Below are 17,547 nucleotides of genomic sequence, written 5' to 3' on the forward strand. Positions count from 1 at the left end.
ACAGATGATGTTCCTCCGCAATGTAATATGGTTGTGGAAATTTCTAGAATGTTTTGTGTGTTAATGATATATTCACATGGCCAGGTAAGAAAATAAAAAGTACTATTGAGCAGTTATGCATGCAAATGCATTCTTGCATGAAATGGGTAAGAAAAAAATGTCCTAAAATCTGGCAGTTTGACAGTTGTGCTTCTCATGGGTAAATGTTAAGAAAGTGAGTTTTTCAAAAATTTGCTATGCATAAAAATATGCAAAGATAATGAAACACAAAAGATATTGCTTCATGTCTTTAAAGAACATCACATCTTATTTTTAAAATCACATTTAGAGCTGCTTCCACTCTCTTGACTTAAGGTACAAAGTCCCTCTGTAAGGACCTGAGTGAAGAGACTAAGTTAGTTCCAGTAAAGTCAAGAGAAACAAATCAATGGTGACAGATCATTCCTACATCTTATAATTGGTGTGTTGGAAGACAGGGATAGAAATGGTTGAATGGGACTATACTGACAGAATGGTTTACTCTGGATAAGTACACACCAAACACACTCATGACCAGATAAATCTTGGCTAAAAGTTGACCCAAAAGACTTCAGACAGAAGGTCTGTAGTCTTCTAGTGCTCTGTTGAGATGAGTCTCTATCACACACACCTTCATTTTGTCAAATAAAAAACGAAGGCATTAAGTCAGATAGTCTCCAAAGTCTATTGCAACTCAATGTCTATGAACCTTCATGAACTACTTTGGTTGCACTGAGAGTGAAACAATGTGTTTTGTGATCAAATTTAATTAAATGTTAAGTATGGCCTAGTTCCCTGGCAAAGTGTTACTCATTTGTTTATACCAGAAAAATACTTAACACACTGCATCTCAAATTTTGTTGTTTGTTTTGAAATGGGGTCTTGTATAGTTCACACTGTCCTCAAACTTGCTCTGCTTTCAAGACTGGCCTTGAACTCCTGCTCTCCCTACCATTACCTCCAAAGTGCTTGGAAAATAGGCATGTGCTACCTTGTCCGACTTTATTTCATTTCATATAGTACTTTAGATACTGATGTCTAAACAAATAATACATGTAGATGCTAAATATTGCCACCATGGAAACATCAACTCAATTTCCTCTCATAGTCACAGGTCAAAATAGAGTAAGACACATCTTCATTTTATTTAACTAAGAGGCATCAAAAATATACTTTCTGGTTATTTTCCCACTAATTTGGTGTTTGTAAAATCCAGAACGTGAATGCTGCACTTACTTCAACATGCCTGTCATGTCACTACAAAAGACAAAACCCCAGACAAAAACAAATGGAAAAAAAAGTATAGAAGAACCAGGATTTTCATAGGTCTTCCAAATGTGAAAGTGTAGCCTAAAGATTAATTGGATTAGAAATAGAAGCAAGGAAGAATGACACTTCTCTTAGTAGTTAAGACTGTGTTTAAGTGATACCCAAACAGCTGTCAAACACATAGGCCTCTGCTTGCTCACTCCTGAGGTGGTACAGACAATCACGGAGTGTCCCTACTATGACTGAAAGGGTCATGTGTCATCTGGGCTGGCTCTGAGGCCGAGTTCATCTTGAGGATATCCCTATAAATAGAACTGTTGGAAGGGTCTGGGTAGGGGAACCTAACTTCATACATGCCACAGCTCTTTGGGGACATGGAAACCCACCAAGGCAGGCCTGGGAACACACTTATCCCACTCTATTGGTAGTCTCTGTAGGTACAGAGCTGCTCCATTTCTGCATAGGGGGACGTTTGGACAAAGTAAGGGAGGGGAAAAAATGAAGAGAAGGAAGATGAGGCAGGGAAGAGAAAAAGAAGACAGAAATTCTGGAGAAAGATCATTTTTAAAAATGGCCATGAAGCAGCAGCAAACAGGCCTAATGGAAGTGCAGACTGTTGCACAGGGAACTGGGGAGGCTGCCCCCCATGGAGAGGACAGACTACAGTGTGGAGTCATCAGAATGTGAGCCAGACCAGGAAGGGAAAGCATGCAGCGTTGGAGCACACTGCTAACGTGAAAGCCATGCCAGCTGCTTCTCCCTGGCCCCTCCCATTGGACTGGATATAGCAGCTGCTCCTGATCTCGTCTACCTTTCTTCTAGAATGCTCCCTCTATATCCTGCCTGTGACCTGCAGGAAGGGTGTGTGCTTCAACGCTGACCACTGTTAAAGCTTAATTGCCCATCCTTTAACCTGCCAGTTGATGGTTCTCAAAACCTGGTGGACCCGATTATGCAGACTGGACATAAAGTAAAAGCTCAAGAAAGTCAGTTAGTTGCCTTTTCTCTCAGCCAGTTTCTTAGTGGACTCGAAGATTTTACCCCCAATGCAGACAGACGTGGAATCATCACTGTCCTGATGTATTTTCCCTAGAACCAGTCCATGATGGGTGGGAGACCACTATGCTCAGCAGTAAACAACCAGCACACACGCCATGAATGAAAAGCTTAACTGCAGGTTGGGGCTGGAAGTGAAGGAGGGGGGACTGAATACATGTCAGGGCTGAGAACAGTTGATGGAGGGAAGGAGAAATTGTGTCCTTGGGGATGTAGGGATGGAAGATCCCTTCTTTCTTTTCTTCAAGAGGTCTTTTGTCACAAGAGTCACCAGTTTAACTCAACATGAAGCAAGTCACTTGACTTTGGGAAAAAAAGCCTGTGGTCTCTGAAGCAAAGAAGGCTGCCCTCAGCACCTCCCTGCCCTCAGCACCTCCCTGCCCTCAGCACCTCCTTTCCCCTGAGTCAATGGTACTTAAATAGAATGTCAGCAGGTTGGAGCAAGCTGCCACACAGGACACTGCCTCCCTTTCTTCTATGTCCTTAAAAAGCTGTGTCCACTCAAGTAGTATGAAACACATGGACACACAGACACACACACACACACACAGACACACACACACACACACACACACACACACCTCGAAATGAAAACAGTAACCAAAACCCAAAACCTTGAATTTTGTATTCAGGTGTTTTCTATGCGTCGACACCATCTTGACTTCAACATATTTGGGAGCTTGACGTTTATTCAAACTTTAGGCACCCCAAGGCTACTCTGAGAATAAAAAGTGTTCTGATTCTCTCTCTCTCTTTCTGTGTGTGTGTGTGTGTGTGTGTGTGTGTGTGTGTGTGTGTGTGTAGTGTGCAGTGTCCAAGCATGAATACACATACACAGACACCGGGACACATGTGTGTCCTTTTTCAAAGATGTACCTCATTGATCTCATCTCGTGTGCTGCAGTACTCCAGGTTGCAGGACAGGACCCGTTCACGTTCTTTGGCGTTGGCACTCCAGTTCCTGCTCTCCAATTCAAGGACTTCCAGCTGCTGCTGTAGGTTCTTTGCAGAAATATTGGAGCAGTTCTGGAAATGAAGGGTATGTGGGAATAACCAAAAGAAGCTGTGAAATGGTCGCACGACAACACATCATTTGCCTGTATTGTGATGCTCACAAATAGCTTTAAAAGAGATGTAGGGTCCTACTTTATTTTACCCTAAACATATGTGAATCTAATTATTTTAGGAAGAAGTAGAAACTCAATATTACGGATGAGACATTTCCATTCTTTAATCTCATCGCCAACCCAACTCCTCAGAGGTGTCACTCATGATAAGGTCTAATTTATACTTCAAAAAGCATAAAATATGCATTAGAAACATTCTGTCTCAGCGCTGTAATTTTCTCATCAACTTGAGTTTAACCTCAGGTTCATTATGCAACGGCTCCAATCTCTGTCTAGCACAGAGGGGATGTTGGCACCAAGGCCAGAAGAGGGCTAGAGAACAATTTATGCTATTTGTACAAAGTGAGATCCTACTTTCTTTTCACTTTTAAAAATAAATTTACAAATGTAATAAAACTCCTTAGCAAACTTTGACACTGGTCAAAATGGATTCTATTAAGAGCAATGAATTCTTATGTCCTGCCTTTTAACTTAAAGCACAGACACTAGGCTCACTATATCACATTTACCCTGGTGGGTACTATAAATGAATTTTAAAATGAAACTGTGGGTTTTATTAATGATGAAGTAAACATAACCTTTCCCCATCAAAGTATGAGCTTGGAGAATTTTTAAAGCATCGGAGTCCAGTGCATTGGTTATGAACTTTTGACTAGGAAATACATTCAGTTCTCTTAGGCTCCTCTGCTGACATCTGACCAGTGACCTAAAGCAGTCATAACAGCCCGTGTCACAACCCAGGTCAGAAGCAGAGGGCCTGACCCTCTCCACTCTGGGCTTTCATGGCTGGCTGGCCAGTATCTCTGGACTTCAGTTTCTTGTTCTATAAAATGGGGCTGCTGGTCTGACAAGACTCTAGGATCCAGTATTCTTTGGGATCTGTAATTCTGAAGCACCATTGTCCAGTAGAAATACACTGTGAGTCATGAGGTAATTGAACAACTTCCTATAGTTTCATTGAAAAGCAAAGAAAAATATAAATAAAATTAACCCTCACAGCATAATGTAGTTAACCATGTGTGTCCACATATTATTATTTACAACATATATCTAATATAAAAGATCTTTTGGATCACACATCTTTGAAATCTAACATGTTTATCACACGTTTGAATTTTTCTCAGCTGTGGCTAAATTTCTATCATAAATACTTGATCTAGATTCAAATTTCTCAAAATTTACAGTTCCAGAAACCTAATGTCCATCTGAGACCATGATTCTATTTTGAATTAACATGAGAATAACATTTATTAAATGCAGTTTTTATGCTCAGATTTTCTCCTTGAATTTTATTTGTTTGTTAACAGTGGTAGAAACTTACAAACAATAAGCACCCCATTGATTTCGTGTCTTTTTAAATTTAACATACTGAAGCTAGCAGATGGCTTAATAATGATGCATTTGGTTAGTAGTTATGAGGTTCTGGGTTCAGTCTCCAGCACCACACACAAAAGCATCAATTTAGATTAAACACATACTAGACCATCTACAGCCCACATGACCATGAGAGGGAGGCAGCTGTGATGATGTGCCAAGATGCTTACAGGCCGTTGAACAGATGAAATGATGTCCACTCCTAAGGAAAGCGCCAGCTGATGGAGATGCTCCACGTGAGCCTGCCTTTCCTGAGAACGGCTCAGTTGCCTCTGGACCTCCTCAAGACCTCCCAGTTCCATGGGCTGCGTGAGAAGCTCCAGTTCTCTTGATTTGGTGAAATGCATCAGCTGGAATCAGAACATTAGCACTTAACCTGCTTTTTCCAAAACCTGCTTTCTGCAATGCTTTACTCGCTTGTTGAAGTGCTACCCAGCCCATCCAGAATCATTAGTCCTATGGATACAGATACATGCTGCATTACAGCAAATCCAACAAGATTACTTTGATCAGTTCTATGAAAGAAGAAAATACATCTTGGGCCCATGATCCCAAACTCTAGCAAGATCTTGGTCTGTGATTTAAGTAAACTCAAAACTACTTTTAAAAAGATTTTCCTATTAATGGTTTTGAATATTTTTGCCTGCATACATCTGTGTACAAGTGTATACAATTATTTAGAGGTCAGAACAGGGTGCTGGAGTCTCTAACCCGGCATTAAAGATGGTTGTGAGCTGCCATGAAATAACCAGTAAGTGATATTTATTGAGTACTCCATGCTGACAGGGTCTTGACATGAAAAAAAAACGAAAGAAAGGAAGGAAGGAAAGAAGGAAGAAAGAAAGGAAGGAAGGAAGGAAGGAAGGAAGGAAGAAAGATCTTGTTTTTGATCACCCTGCCTCCCAAGAGCTAATGTTTCAGCTGGGAAAATAAAATCTAGTTTAATTTTAAAAAATAGCAGTCATGATGTTAGCAGTGCTAGATATAAGGACCAGCCATTGCTGTGGGAATTTAGAAGAATCACTGGGCAAGAAGGGGGTTTGCTGGAAGGAAACACAAAGCTTATTCTAACAGAGGGAAGAGAAGGATCTGCCAGGAAATGCCAAGCTGAGAGTTGAGACTTAAAGGTAGAAACGCAGGTGCCATACTCAAAGGACAAGGAAGAGCACAGCCGGCCTGCAGCATGAGGCGGGATAGAGGATGCAGTGAGAGATAAATGAACCGTCAGGGTGGGTAAACCTCTTATGCTAACACAAGCAACTTTGTTTCCATTTATTACACGATAATAACATTTTAGTTTAATCTTGCAACATCTTGCAACCTTCAGACAACTGCAGTAAGACTTACTTCCTCCTTGACTTGATGGAACTGGACCGTCTTGTACAGGAGCTCCTCATAATCCTGGATTCGCTCTCTCTGCCTCTCATGGAGATGGATTAGGTCCTTCAGTTGTTCAGACTTCTCCTTCAAAGGGGCTCCCTGACCACCTAACACTTCCCATTCTTTCATGATACACTGAACCTCATCATGCAGGTGCTGAAAATCACAAAAGCAACGGAAGACGAGCAGCTTTGAGTGTTTATTTTACAATGAAGAATATGATTATCTAAATAATACATCATTCTCCCATTCGTTAACAGATACATATGAGCCTTCTCAAAATCCAGATTTTACATTTAAATATGGAAATATCGAGACACATTGTTCAGTCCTTACCTTCTCAAAACTTTATAAACAACATGGGGGAAAAAAAGCAGGTGTTTCAAAGATAGATGGCAAAATAGAAAACCATTTGTGTCTATGACACACCAAATATACTGGGCTTCAGTCAATAGATACACTTTTTCTGACATTTAATATAGAGTAGGACTGTGTGGTATGATAAGGACACTGAGAAGATAAGTATAAAAATGCATCAAGGGAATTCCTTGTGCTCTGTAACGAAAGAATGATGAGAACGAAGCCCCAGCTGAACAGCACACCCGAGACACCACCTCAAAGCAGTAATGCCATAAGGCACAAATAGCCACCACATGGAGAAGGGATAAACTGCCTTCCCTTTTAGTCAGCACTGCTCTGGCATCCCATACGGGAATCCAGAGCTTGGAGGAGAGCTTCCAAAGGGCAGATAACTAAAAGAGAACCCTACTGCTATCCTAGGAGCAGATCTTGTATCAAAGGAAAAAGAAAAGGAAATGCTGTAGGCTAAAGAGATAATTTTCAGAAGACTGACTTGCTTTAGATTGCCAATTTCAAATGAAGTATGTGGACCCCAAATAGATGGCACACATCATGGTGACAGGACTAAATAACCTTGGCAATGGCTCCTAATTACGAGCTCATCCACATATCCAAATATGCACCACAAGATGTGTATGTGTACCACACAGGATATAACAAATTGGGCTAGTAATACTAAGTGGGAGTTTGCATAGAAGCATTTTCTGTGGACAGTGATGATATATGCATATATACATATGGAGTGTAATGATTATATTTCATATGTTTTGCCTTAACAGAACCTACAATTAGACATTTCCCAAAGGAATCTACAATCATCTGACTCTGGAACTCCTTAAAGCCAACACATATTAAGTGGTAAAACAAATAGATGCATCTCAGTTTTTAGACAAAACCCCAAGACCTAATAGTGTATGTTTGTAAGTCCGGACTTGGAAGATGGCGACAAAAAGATCAGGAGTTCAAGGTCACCTTTGGCTAAATAACACGTCTGAAGTCAGCCTGAACCACATGAGACTCTGTCTTAAAAAAATAAATAAAAAAAAGAATGACTGAGTTAAGAATTAAGTCCACATAAGACACTCTGACAGTCAGCCAGCCTTGGAAGTTGAGTCCAGGAGTGGCAGGGATACGGAGGGAAGGGCCCACGACGGGCACATGGCTTTATCTCCCACATCCAGAGGGCTTCCTTGGAGGGGGAATGAAGCCCACAGGAAAAAATCTATCAGGAAGGGAGTGCAGTAGAGCTTGATGCTGTTGTGTAGAAGCAGTGACAGTCCAGTGATTTGGGGACCAATGACAACAGAGCTTCTCGATTAAAGGTGGCCAATTTTGTTCTGAGATGCCTTCATTTAAAACACTCCCTAACAAAATAATGACAATATGGTGAACACACTAATAAATCAATTAGTAATATAGATTAAACTAATGTAAGATGAAAACATATTCAGGATTCAGTATGGCATTTGAATGTTTGGTTATCATCAAATACAAAAATATGTAGAGGAACATTAAGAAATGTGTTGTTACAAGGGATTTTTAGACCAAAAGGATACTTTTGTTAAAGAAAACAGAAGTTTATAAAACAAACGAACTGGGGAGTTGGGAGAGATTTTTTTTTCATTCGCCCAAACCCATGAATTCCCATCTTCACCTGAAGCTGAGGCTTCATGGCATTCCACCTTCTTCGCAGATCTGACATAGTCTGGAGGTTCCCTCCAAGGTCAAGTGCAGAGACAGGCATAAGAACTTCGTGGAGAAGTTTTACATTGTGGGTAGTCTGAAACAGACATTGAAATTTATGCATTTGTTTCTGACAGTTTAGTGCATGCGGTCACGTGGTGGTGACATGATGTGCCATTAAGCCAGTGAGGTTGGCCAAGGCCCTTAATTTCCTTGACTTTTATGTTACTTTTTTTTTTACCATAGTAACATATAACAAAATACACAGTTTTCACCATTTCTAAGTGTACAATGAAGTGGCATTAAACCATACATATCACTAGGCAACTGTCACCACCATCCACCTACAGACTGCTTTCATCAACCTGAACAGGAACTCCGAACCGTTAGACAACTCCCATTTCCTCTTCCCTTCTTGCATCCCCAGGGGGCATCCATTCTGATCTTTGTCTCTATGAATTTGGCTACAGGCTTGCAAATAAGCAGATGCACACAATTTCTGTCTCTTTGTGTTAGATGATTTCACTTGGTTTCGAGGCTCTATCACGTTGCATGTATCGGGATTTATTCTTTGGAAGGTACCATTCAACGTTCCTTTTTGTTTGTTTGTTTGTTTGTTTTGGTGCTAGGGTTCAAACCCAGAACCTTATGTATGCCAGGTAACCAGTCACTGAGTCGTTGCCCAGCCCATTTCCTTACCTTTTTAAGTTTCTCTTTGAATGCTTCCCATTGCTGTCTCACAGGCTTCCCTTCGGTGGCTTTGAGGTACCATGCCATTCGAAGACGGCTGAGTTCTTCCCTTCCAGTTGTTTGCTTTTCCATAATGTTCTTCATATTGTGCATCTCATTTTTAACATTTAATATTTCATTCTCTTTTGCCTGTTGAATTAATAATCCATGTAATAGCTTTCTTTCCTAAGAGATACATTTTTCTTCTGCATTCAGCTATTTTAGGTGACAAGCAATTCATAACACCAAAGCAGGATACAATTTAGACAGAGAAGCCTGGGCCCGTGTACAGAGGCACAGTTATCTTTAGACCTTTGCTCTCTTCTTAGACATCAGGTGCGGGGTCTTTAAAGACCTGAATGGTATTTAAGTGGTTTAGGGGGTTCTGATATAAAATGATATATTCTACAATTGTTATTTTTAAAATTTAATAAATTATTAAGGACATTAGACAACTACAATGGGAATAACTCTACGCTGTATTTTTATATATGCTATAAATAAAGTTGGGGTATCTTTTACACATTTTGGGGTGTTTTGAGACAGGGTTTCTCTGTGGCTTTGGAGGCTGTCCTGGAACTATCTCAAGTGCTGGGATTAAAGGTGTGTGCCAATCTTTTACATATTATTAAGAAGCTATTAAAGTATAAAGTATTCTTCAATGTGATATTAGCTGGGAATTACATTTTACCAATGACAACTACAGTCATAAGGGTATGGTGGTCTGAGTGAGGTCTAGAAAAAAGCAAGCTATCATAAGACTTGAGAGATAGCCAGCACGATATAAGAAGTGTTTTTTCCAATCCAGGAGATCAATAATTTGCCTTTAATATATTTAGGAAACATTGTTCTCACTTTACTTCAGTATAGCACATGAAAAATGTTGTGGTAATACATTCTAAATAAGGTATTAAATTATCCATTTGTCTTACGTTTATATTCATTCCTCATATACTGTTCTCTGATTTCTTGATTTTTGGATGTCTTGGTAGCAAGAAGGCTAATACTTAACAGAACTCTCAGTGTGCACTACTGAAAATTAATAAGTTGGAATGTTCATCTGCCAGACTTCTGGCTAAAGTCAATTAATTTGATTCAGACAAACTTTAGATGGAAAAAAATCAATTTCAAGTTTCAAAACACCAGTCACAGAAACACACCCAACTCGCCAGAAAGAACCAACTATCATCTCTCTACCATCTCCCAAGCCCCTCGCCACACTTCAACAGTGTGTACTTACAATACTAATGCTGTACAGATAGGGAGAATACCTGTAATTTCACCTATCAGAATGTCCACACATCAGTAAAGTTATTATGTAGACTTAATACTTTATTAATAAAGAACTTACCATTTGACTACTGAAATGACTAGCAATGATGAAGTGAAGATGTAAGACTATCAAGAAGTAGTGGAAAGATATGGTCTATTCCCATGAACAATATGAACTGGGATTTAAAAATAGCCTGGTAGTTTAGACATAGATTCAAGATGTGAGTTTGGACCCATGTCTTGCTGCAACCCATTCCTCAAGAAGATAACACTATCTGATTATTTATACAGGAGTGACACCTGACACTTGTTAAGGATTCACCAACCCTGGTAAAAGACAGGACTTCACATCAAAAGGCAAGAGGAAAAATGCACAACAGAAACATGAAAATACAAAAACAGACTACATGAAAATACAAAATTTGCAAATAACTTAATTCTCTTGTGATATAAACTAAAAACAACTAAACTTGAGATGAAAGGATATATATTAAGAGAATAAAATATGTAAAAGGTAAAAGGCTGAGTCAATGTTTAAAATGAAAAGTAGCTTAGTATTTGTACAATACACCAGAGTATAATACAAGAACATAGATAAACTGCTTGACAATATTTTTTCTGATGTTTCAGGAGGGTGGTATCTAATTTATAATTTTTTAGTGAATATTTTGGTTCTACACAGACTGATCACTAATATTTTTCAAACAACAAAAGTTAAAACAAAGGGGGAAAAGATGACTGTAAGTTGATTAGATGAGGGTGTTAAAACCTGATTCTGCCAAGTGATCTCTGTCTCCAGATTCATAGTGCAACTCTCAAGAAAATGGCAAATGTCAGTCATCTGTAAACATCTAGAGAAAGAAGGTCTAGAATATTAGAGAAAGGAAAATGGCCTGATTCTCAAATGGGGGCCATTCAGTATACAGATTGATAAGTTTCACATTGACAGTCAGGGTGGCTAGATCTTGCTTAAGTGCCCTAAGGTACAGGGGAGTAAGCCCTTAGAGTATCTTATTTGAGGAAGTTTCCCATTATGGAACTGAGTGTGTGTGTGTGTGTGTGTGTGTGTGTGTGTGTGTGTGTGTGTGTGTGTGTATGCCTGTGCATGTGTGTGCACGTGTGTATGGGGGATGAGTGTGTGGGTATGTACAATGGTAATTAGAGCAAGATATATTGGAAGCAGTAATGGTTGTTTGTTTTTTAAACTGTTAGTCAATAGATTACTTCAGGAACTAGGATGCCAATCTTCCTTTTAGACACTTTTGCTGAAGAAGTAATTACAACTATCAAAGATTGGCTTGATAAATCTACAGAATAAAGCCCAACAGAAACAGTTAATAGAGTAGATAGAGCCAAATTAATTTAACAGGATGAATCATAGGCTAAGGCCAAATGAAATCAGGCAAGAAATGTACAGACCTACATCTTTATGCGATAGCTAAAGATACAGAGAGCTGGGACTAGACTAAGCCTAAGACTAAAAAGGTCGTGTGAGTGGCACTGACTCATCACTCTATTAAGAGGACAGCAAGGAGAGATTATTGCTTAAAGTGTTAGCACCCTTATGTTTCCACTACAAGAAAAATGCATAGTTGGTGGTAGTTCAGCTTCTGATTTCCATTTCATGAGTGGGTTTAGCCAGTAGAAAATTTTAGCAAAGCATATCAGCCAGAAGGAAGAAACTATTTCATAAATGATAAATTTGTAAATACGTAGTTGTAGAAAAGACTCATATTAAACATAGCAACTGCTTTCAATGTTGGGAAGAAATTCATATGTCAGAGAAATTATCTATGAATGGTTTTGTGCCTACACAGCTACAGAGGCTTAGGACTAGATATGAAGATTGACTTATTTAACATTTTAAAAGCATTCTTTTTCAACAGCTAGCACTTTTTTCAACAACAAAAAAAAAGAGTTGTTTCACTGGGGAAATTCACTAGGCTCTGGGGGAGAAGTGAAGGAACCACATTCTAAGAATTCTATGGGCAACTTCAGATGGAAGGATATTTTGATTATTTAACACAGGACAACCAGGGTTTAGGATGTAGCTCTAAATGCCACGGATCTTCACTCTACAAAGATTCAGGGAAAGAGTGTCAAGAGGGAGAGAAGAGAGAGTGCCAAGGCAAGATAATATAACACATGCAATGTGAACATGGAGGGAGGGAATACTTAGAGTGGAGAGACTGAAGCTGGGATGGGTATGGGGCGGTAGGGATAACAGAGGGTTGGAGGTAGTTTTAAGCAAACAAAATCAGTCTTTGGAAACCAACTTCTTTAGAGCAAAGATTTATAGCAATTATTGTCTTTGTCCCTGGGAATTTTGTAAGGACCTAGCTGTCAACATAACTCAAAACTTTGGGATAGACTTCTGAGGACTCCCTACGTAGCATTTGAATGAGAATAGCTAAAATAGCTTTCTTGTGATACAAGACCTCTGCGAGCATAAGGCTTATAAACGCTGACCTTCAGAGCCAGTCCAGCTTGAGTGAAGTTGAAAAGCACCCCCTCTGCCAGGACTGCTGAGTAACAGACAGGCTGAACTTTAGAATGCATTATTTTCACTCTGAAGAATAATATCTACAAAAGGTGTTGGCTCACTAATTGTTACTCTCACCATATTTATTAAGTTAAGAAATTCAAGTCCTAAGTCTTGGGTCAAAAAACTCTTCTTTACAAACAGCTGCCATTGCCTTTCAGCAGAGTTAGACCAGTACTTGACATCAGTGTCGTCTTCATCTTTCTGAGGGATTTCCATCAGATAAAATTCCTTTAGTCTCCGAAGCTGCTCCTCCACCTAAAACAAAGAGGAGGCAGAGGAGAGGTAGGAAATTTTTAAACAAAAAGAACACAGATTCAATTTAAACCCTGTATAAAATTAAACTGAAACCACATTTTCAGCGTTCTTTAAAGAACTATTGACTATTTTCAAGTTACTGAAAAACATGAAAATCTGCTTCTGTAAGTGGCAGATAGGACTCCCACTGGTCAAGTGAGTTGACAAATTTATTGCCAACCAGAAATATTTATTGTACCCAAGATTATTTTTATGTATAGTTTACAATTAGAATAATTTATTTCAGAGATCAGGCGGCTGCTCTGTTTTAAACTGAGTTTTATAATTTAAAAAAGCACAGATTAAAAAATCAAGGAATTCAAATAAGGGGGATAAAAGCAATTCAGGAAAGGACAATTAGTAGTCAGCATATTACAATATTATGATTCATTAATTTTAACATAATATTTTTATTAATTGAGAATCTGAAACAATGATTTTGGTCATATTCTCCACCTACTCCTCAAATTTTCCTAGACCCAGCCCCAACTCCCAACTTCTTTTCCTCATCTTTGTTTTATAAATATAATCTGCGGATTCCAGTTAGTGCTGCTCATACATGCTCATGCGCATAGGACCATCCATGGAACATGGTCAATCTCCCAGGCACTGCGGTAAAGAAAACAAACCCAGGGCTATAGGGATGACTCAGCAGTTAAGAACAATGGTGCTCTTCCACAGGACTCAGGTTCAACTCCCAGCACACATGAGGCAGCTCTCAACCATCTGTAGCTTCAGTTATGGGAATCTTATGCCCTCTACGACCTCCACAGACACCAAGCACCCAGGAGGTACACAGGAAAACATGCAGGTAAAACGAGCATACATACACATTGCAATACAGTACAATAATAAAAAGAAATCTGACTCTCCGCCTGTCCCAGTGGCCATCGTCTATCAATAGGTCCTCAGTTGGAGGTAGGAGCTCATAAGCCCTCCCTCACCTTCCATGCTAGAACATTGACTAGCTTGATTTTGTACAGGTAAACCACAGCCACTGCGAGTTCAGGAGTGCGGCTGTCCTGCCATGTCCAGAGGACAGTGTTCTCCTTCAGTCCCTTCTGGTCCCTGACTCTTCCACTCTCTCCCTGCCCTCGATGCTGTGGTGGCGGTGGGTGGGTGAAGTATACTCATTTGTGGCTGAGCATTGTACTGTACAATTTATTTTTAATCACGGTGAACCATAATGAAAGGGTACAAATAATGACAAATTTTCTGTGGGAGCATTAATATTAAATACCTTCACAAGTGAATCTTATTAAGACACACTACTTGGCCTCCCTGGAACTACATTTTAGCATTTGCTAACCAATGTTAGCAGTACTCAATTATTTTAAATTACTCTCCTGAGCAGAGTTAATATACAATCAAATGTGTAACTATAGATTAACAAGCAATGGGGTGATATAGAATTAGTACAAAGCATTTGGAACTAATTTGTATGCCTTTTGAATAATATTTAATGACTAATAAGACAAGATTCTTGGAGTTCATAATTTACAAAAGCCATGGAAACACAGTACAAAATTTCAGGCAGCAGTCACTATACTTTGAAGGTTTTAAGATCATTCTTGGTTGAAATGAACTTCGGACAGCCTGAACTAGCTCAGGTCCAAGGTTCTTTCCTGATTTCCATATTATCCATGCCCTGTTGATGCCTGTTTCCTAAGCACATACAATGTTTTCCTTAACTGTCTTCTTCTATTTACCTCTAATGAACTACATAAAAGGCTGTCCTGCCCTTGGAGGATCCTCAGGTACCTTACTAAGAATGGTTTATGTCCTCGGAGACCAAAGTCAGTTCTGTGAGGAAAAGGCCAATAAGCAAATGTTGTTAGATCAAAGAAGGGTCTGTGTACACACAAGCACAGCACATTGCAGGGATGGAAGGGGAGAACAACAGCTCTGTAAGAAGTAAAAACCTCCCAGCACATGACATTTGCCTGCCCCTTTCTAGGTAAGCGGAAAGGAGGTGGTCTCAGACAGAAGGCACTGGCGTCAAAGGCCAGGTGTGAGAGCACTGGCTGCATCAGCTGACCAACAAGGAGTCCACAAAGATGTTTGCACTGGGATAAGGCTGGGTAGGAAGTTCTACCTTGCTACTGCTCTACTGTAGCCAACAGAATCTTGACACATTTTCACCAGTGTGATGCAGCCAATAGTTGCCAAGTGATGAAGGCTTGGACTTGGGTAATGCCGAAGCAAACTGGGAGAAAGGTATGCAGAAATCTCCGAGGTTGTCTCGGTAGACATAAGGAAGTGTAGCCTTTGAAACAGGAATGGAAAGGGTGACAGAAGCTGCAATGTATACTAACTGCCTGATGACGGCTGCCTAAATTCTCCAATCCTCAGTTTGCCTCTGTTGTAAAATGATGACAATACTAGGTAACTAAGACACAGAAACAAGGAACACAATGAAATCAGGAATTAAAAGCATGGGGCCTAACACAAAGTCAGGGCTCATTGAGACATGGATTAGAGAAGACACTGAACTCGGGAATGACTAAAACATCCAATAACGCTCTCTATAAGGATTTGGGACAATGCACAAACTGGCATGCTTTAATGGTTGTAAAATTCAATAAATATATTAAACATCCTGCATTGAAGTATAGTGAATTTTATGCTAAATAAAGTATACCTCAATAATTTTCATAAACACTAAGGAGGATGAGAGTACACAGCTGTGTTAAAGTCGAGCAGGATGAGAGCTGAAAATACCACATTTCAGTTTCTCATAGCAGAGATCTCCTAAGAGATGGGTAATGTCAAGAAGAGCTGACGCATAGCAGGGCTGACAAGGGAGTGAACTGAATTGCAGCGGGGTGAAGTCTATGGAGGATGAGCAGGTAGAAGAATGCCATCTTCCCTTTCCAAGAATTTACACTGAAGGGAAGAAATGATAGGAGGGACAGGTTTGGTGAGAATAAGACTATAACTATAGACTAAGCACAGAATGAAGCTGGTGGCAGCATTAAAGGCATCCGGGCATCAAACAAGGCAGGTTCAAGAAGGAATCAGTCACTAGTGTCTTCCTGTTCTGTCTATTCTAGATGAACCACACCTTGGTGCTGGAGAGAAGGCTCGGCAATCAAGAGCATATATTGCTGTTACAAAGGATCTGAGTTTCGTGTCCATCACCTACATCAAGTATCTCACAGTCTCCCATAACTCCAGATCCAGGGAATCTGACACCCTTGTCTTGCTTCTATGGGCACTGCGTTCACATCCACACAAACCCCACACTCACATATACACATAATTAATAATACTAAAAAAATACTTTTTAACAAAAGAACCACACTACTCCACTACAGTCAGTATTCAAAGGGATTCTAAGATCTAAATGATGAGTATTTTCATAATAATTTTGTTCTTCCAGGTGCCTTGAAGAATGAAGGATATATAAGTAAATACAGGCATTGGCAGAGACACAAACTCTCCACTTGGGTGGAATTTCTATACCCATAGAAAGCAGAAAGATGGACAGAGGCCATCTTGCTGAAGCAGGTCAACATTGCACCATACCTCTTCTGATGACTTTCGAAATGCCACATAAGTTTGCAGGACTTGTGACCTGTAGTTGATGATTCGACCAAGTGTATTTAATTCTTCTTCTAGCCATTTTGCTTTAAAAGAAAGCAATGCCACTTCGCTGAGTTCAAGTTCATTTTTCTCTGTCATGATTTTTGCTGCTGCTTCTAATATGTGTGCTGTCTCCTATGAAAGCAAAGCACACAGGGTCAGGAGCTGACAGGGGAATCATGAACATTCACATTCCATTACCCTTCGGCACATCCATCTATTACGGTTATTAATTGAACTTGTACTGAGAATTTCCTCAATCAAAGAAAGGTACAACTTTCAGAATTACAAATAGGAAGGAAAAAAGGCACTTGAAACTTAGAACTATTTCCAATCCTTCTTTGGCTCTATCAAAAGCTGAAGGCTTCTAGTGGTTAAGGTAGAGGTGAGTTGCTCTGAGGCTTAGAGAATCAAGACCCAGCATCCAGTTTAGAGTTGCTGAGCTGTGTTGTGCTGGGATTCTAGACTACTCATCCCCTGGAGGAGCTCTTGAATTCTTCTAGCAAGCCTGGCTTACAGTATTTAAACCCTCAGCTCCAGCTTTTAGCTCTTCCCTGCCTCTGGGCTTCTCAGGAGTTTCCACTTTTCTTAGCCACCCTAAGGTTCCACCATTGGTATTGCTGTAGAACTCTTATTAGCTGACAATACATCTTGGGCTCAGGCATCAGGCCCTCAGTTCCTCGATTCTACCACTTCTTTGCTGCTGCCTCTGCCACCAACGTTGGAAGCCCTGGCAGTCTTATCTGCTCACTATACAATTAGTTCAGCCTGTTCTACCCATGATGTAGACCACAAGTAAACCAAGAGATGTCTCAGGAGAGCAATTTCTTATGGTCTACTGTTGCAGCACAGGGT

At 39.9% G+C, this 17,547-nt stretch overlaps 1 protein-coding gene across 2 annotated transcripts in view; it reads right to left on the reverse strand.

Moving 5' to 3' along the window:
* Ccdc141 (coiled-coil domain containing 141) overlaps positions 1-17,547 on the reverse strand; it is a 160,737-nt gene that overhangs the window by 24,006 nt on the left and 119,184 nt on the right. For both annotated transcript variants that reach the window (XM_040745675.1, XM_013122082.3), the window contains exons 11-17: positions 16,636-16,827; positions 12,889-13,068; positions 8,967-9,146; positions 8,239-8,364; positions 6,192-6,380; positions 5,015-5,194; positions 3,220-3,369 (exon numbers count right to left, since the gene is read on the reverse strand). In XM_040745675.1, coding sequence (XP_040601609.1) covers positions 3,220-3,369; positions 5,015-5,194; positions 6,192-6,380; positions 8,239-8,364; positions 8,967-9,146; positions 12,889-13,068; positions 16,636-16,827 — 1,197 coding nt within the window. The remainder of the gene's footprint in view (positions 1-3,219; positions 3,370-5,014; positions 5,195-6,191; positions 6,381-8,238; positions 8,365-8,966; positions 9,147-12,888; positions 13,069-16,635; positions 16,828-17,547) is intronic.

This window comes from Mesocricetus auratus, unplaced genomic scaffold, assembly GCF_017639785.1.
Source record: "Mesocricetus auratus isolate SY011 unplaced genomic scaffold, BCM_Maur_2.0 Super-Scaffold_100004, whole genome shotgun sequence".
Classification (NCBI taxonomy): domain Eukaryota; kingdom Metazoa; phylum Chordata; class Mammalia; order Rodentia; family Cricetidae; genus Mesocricetus; species Mesocricetus auratus.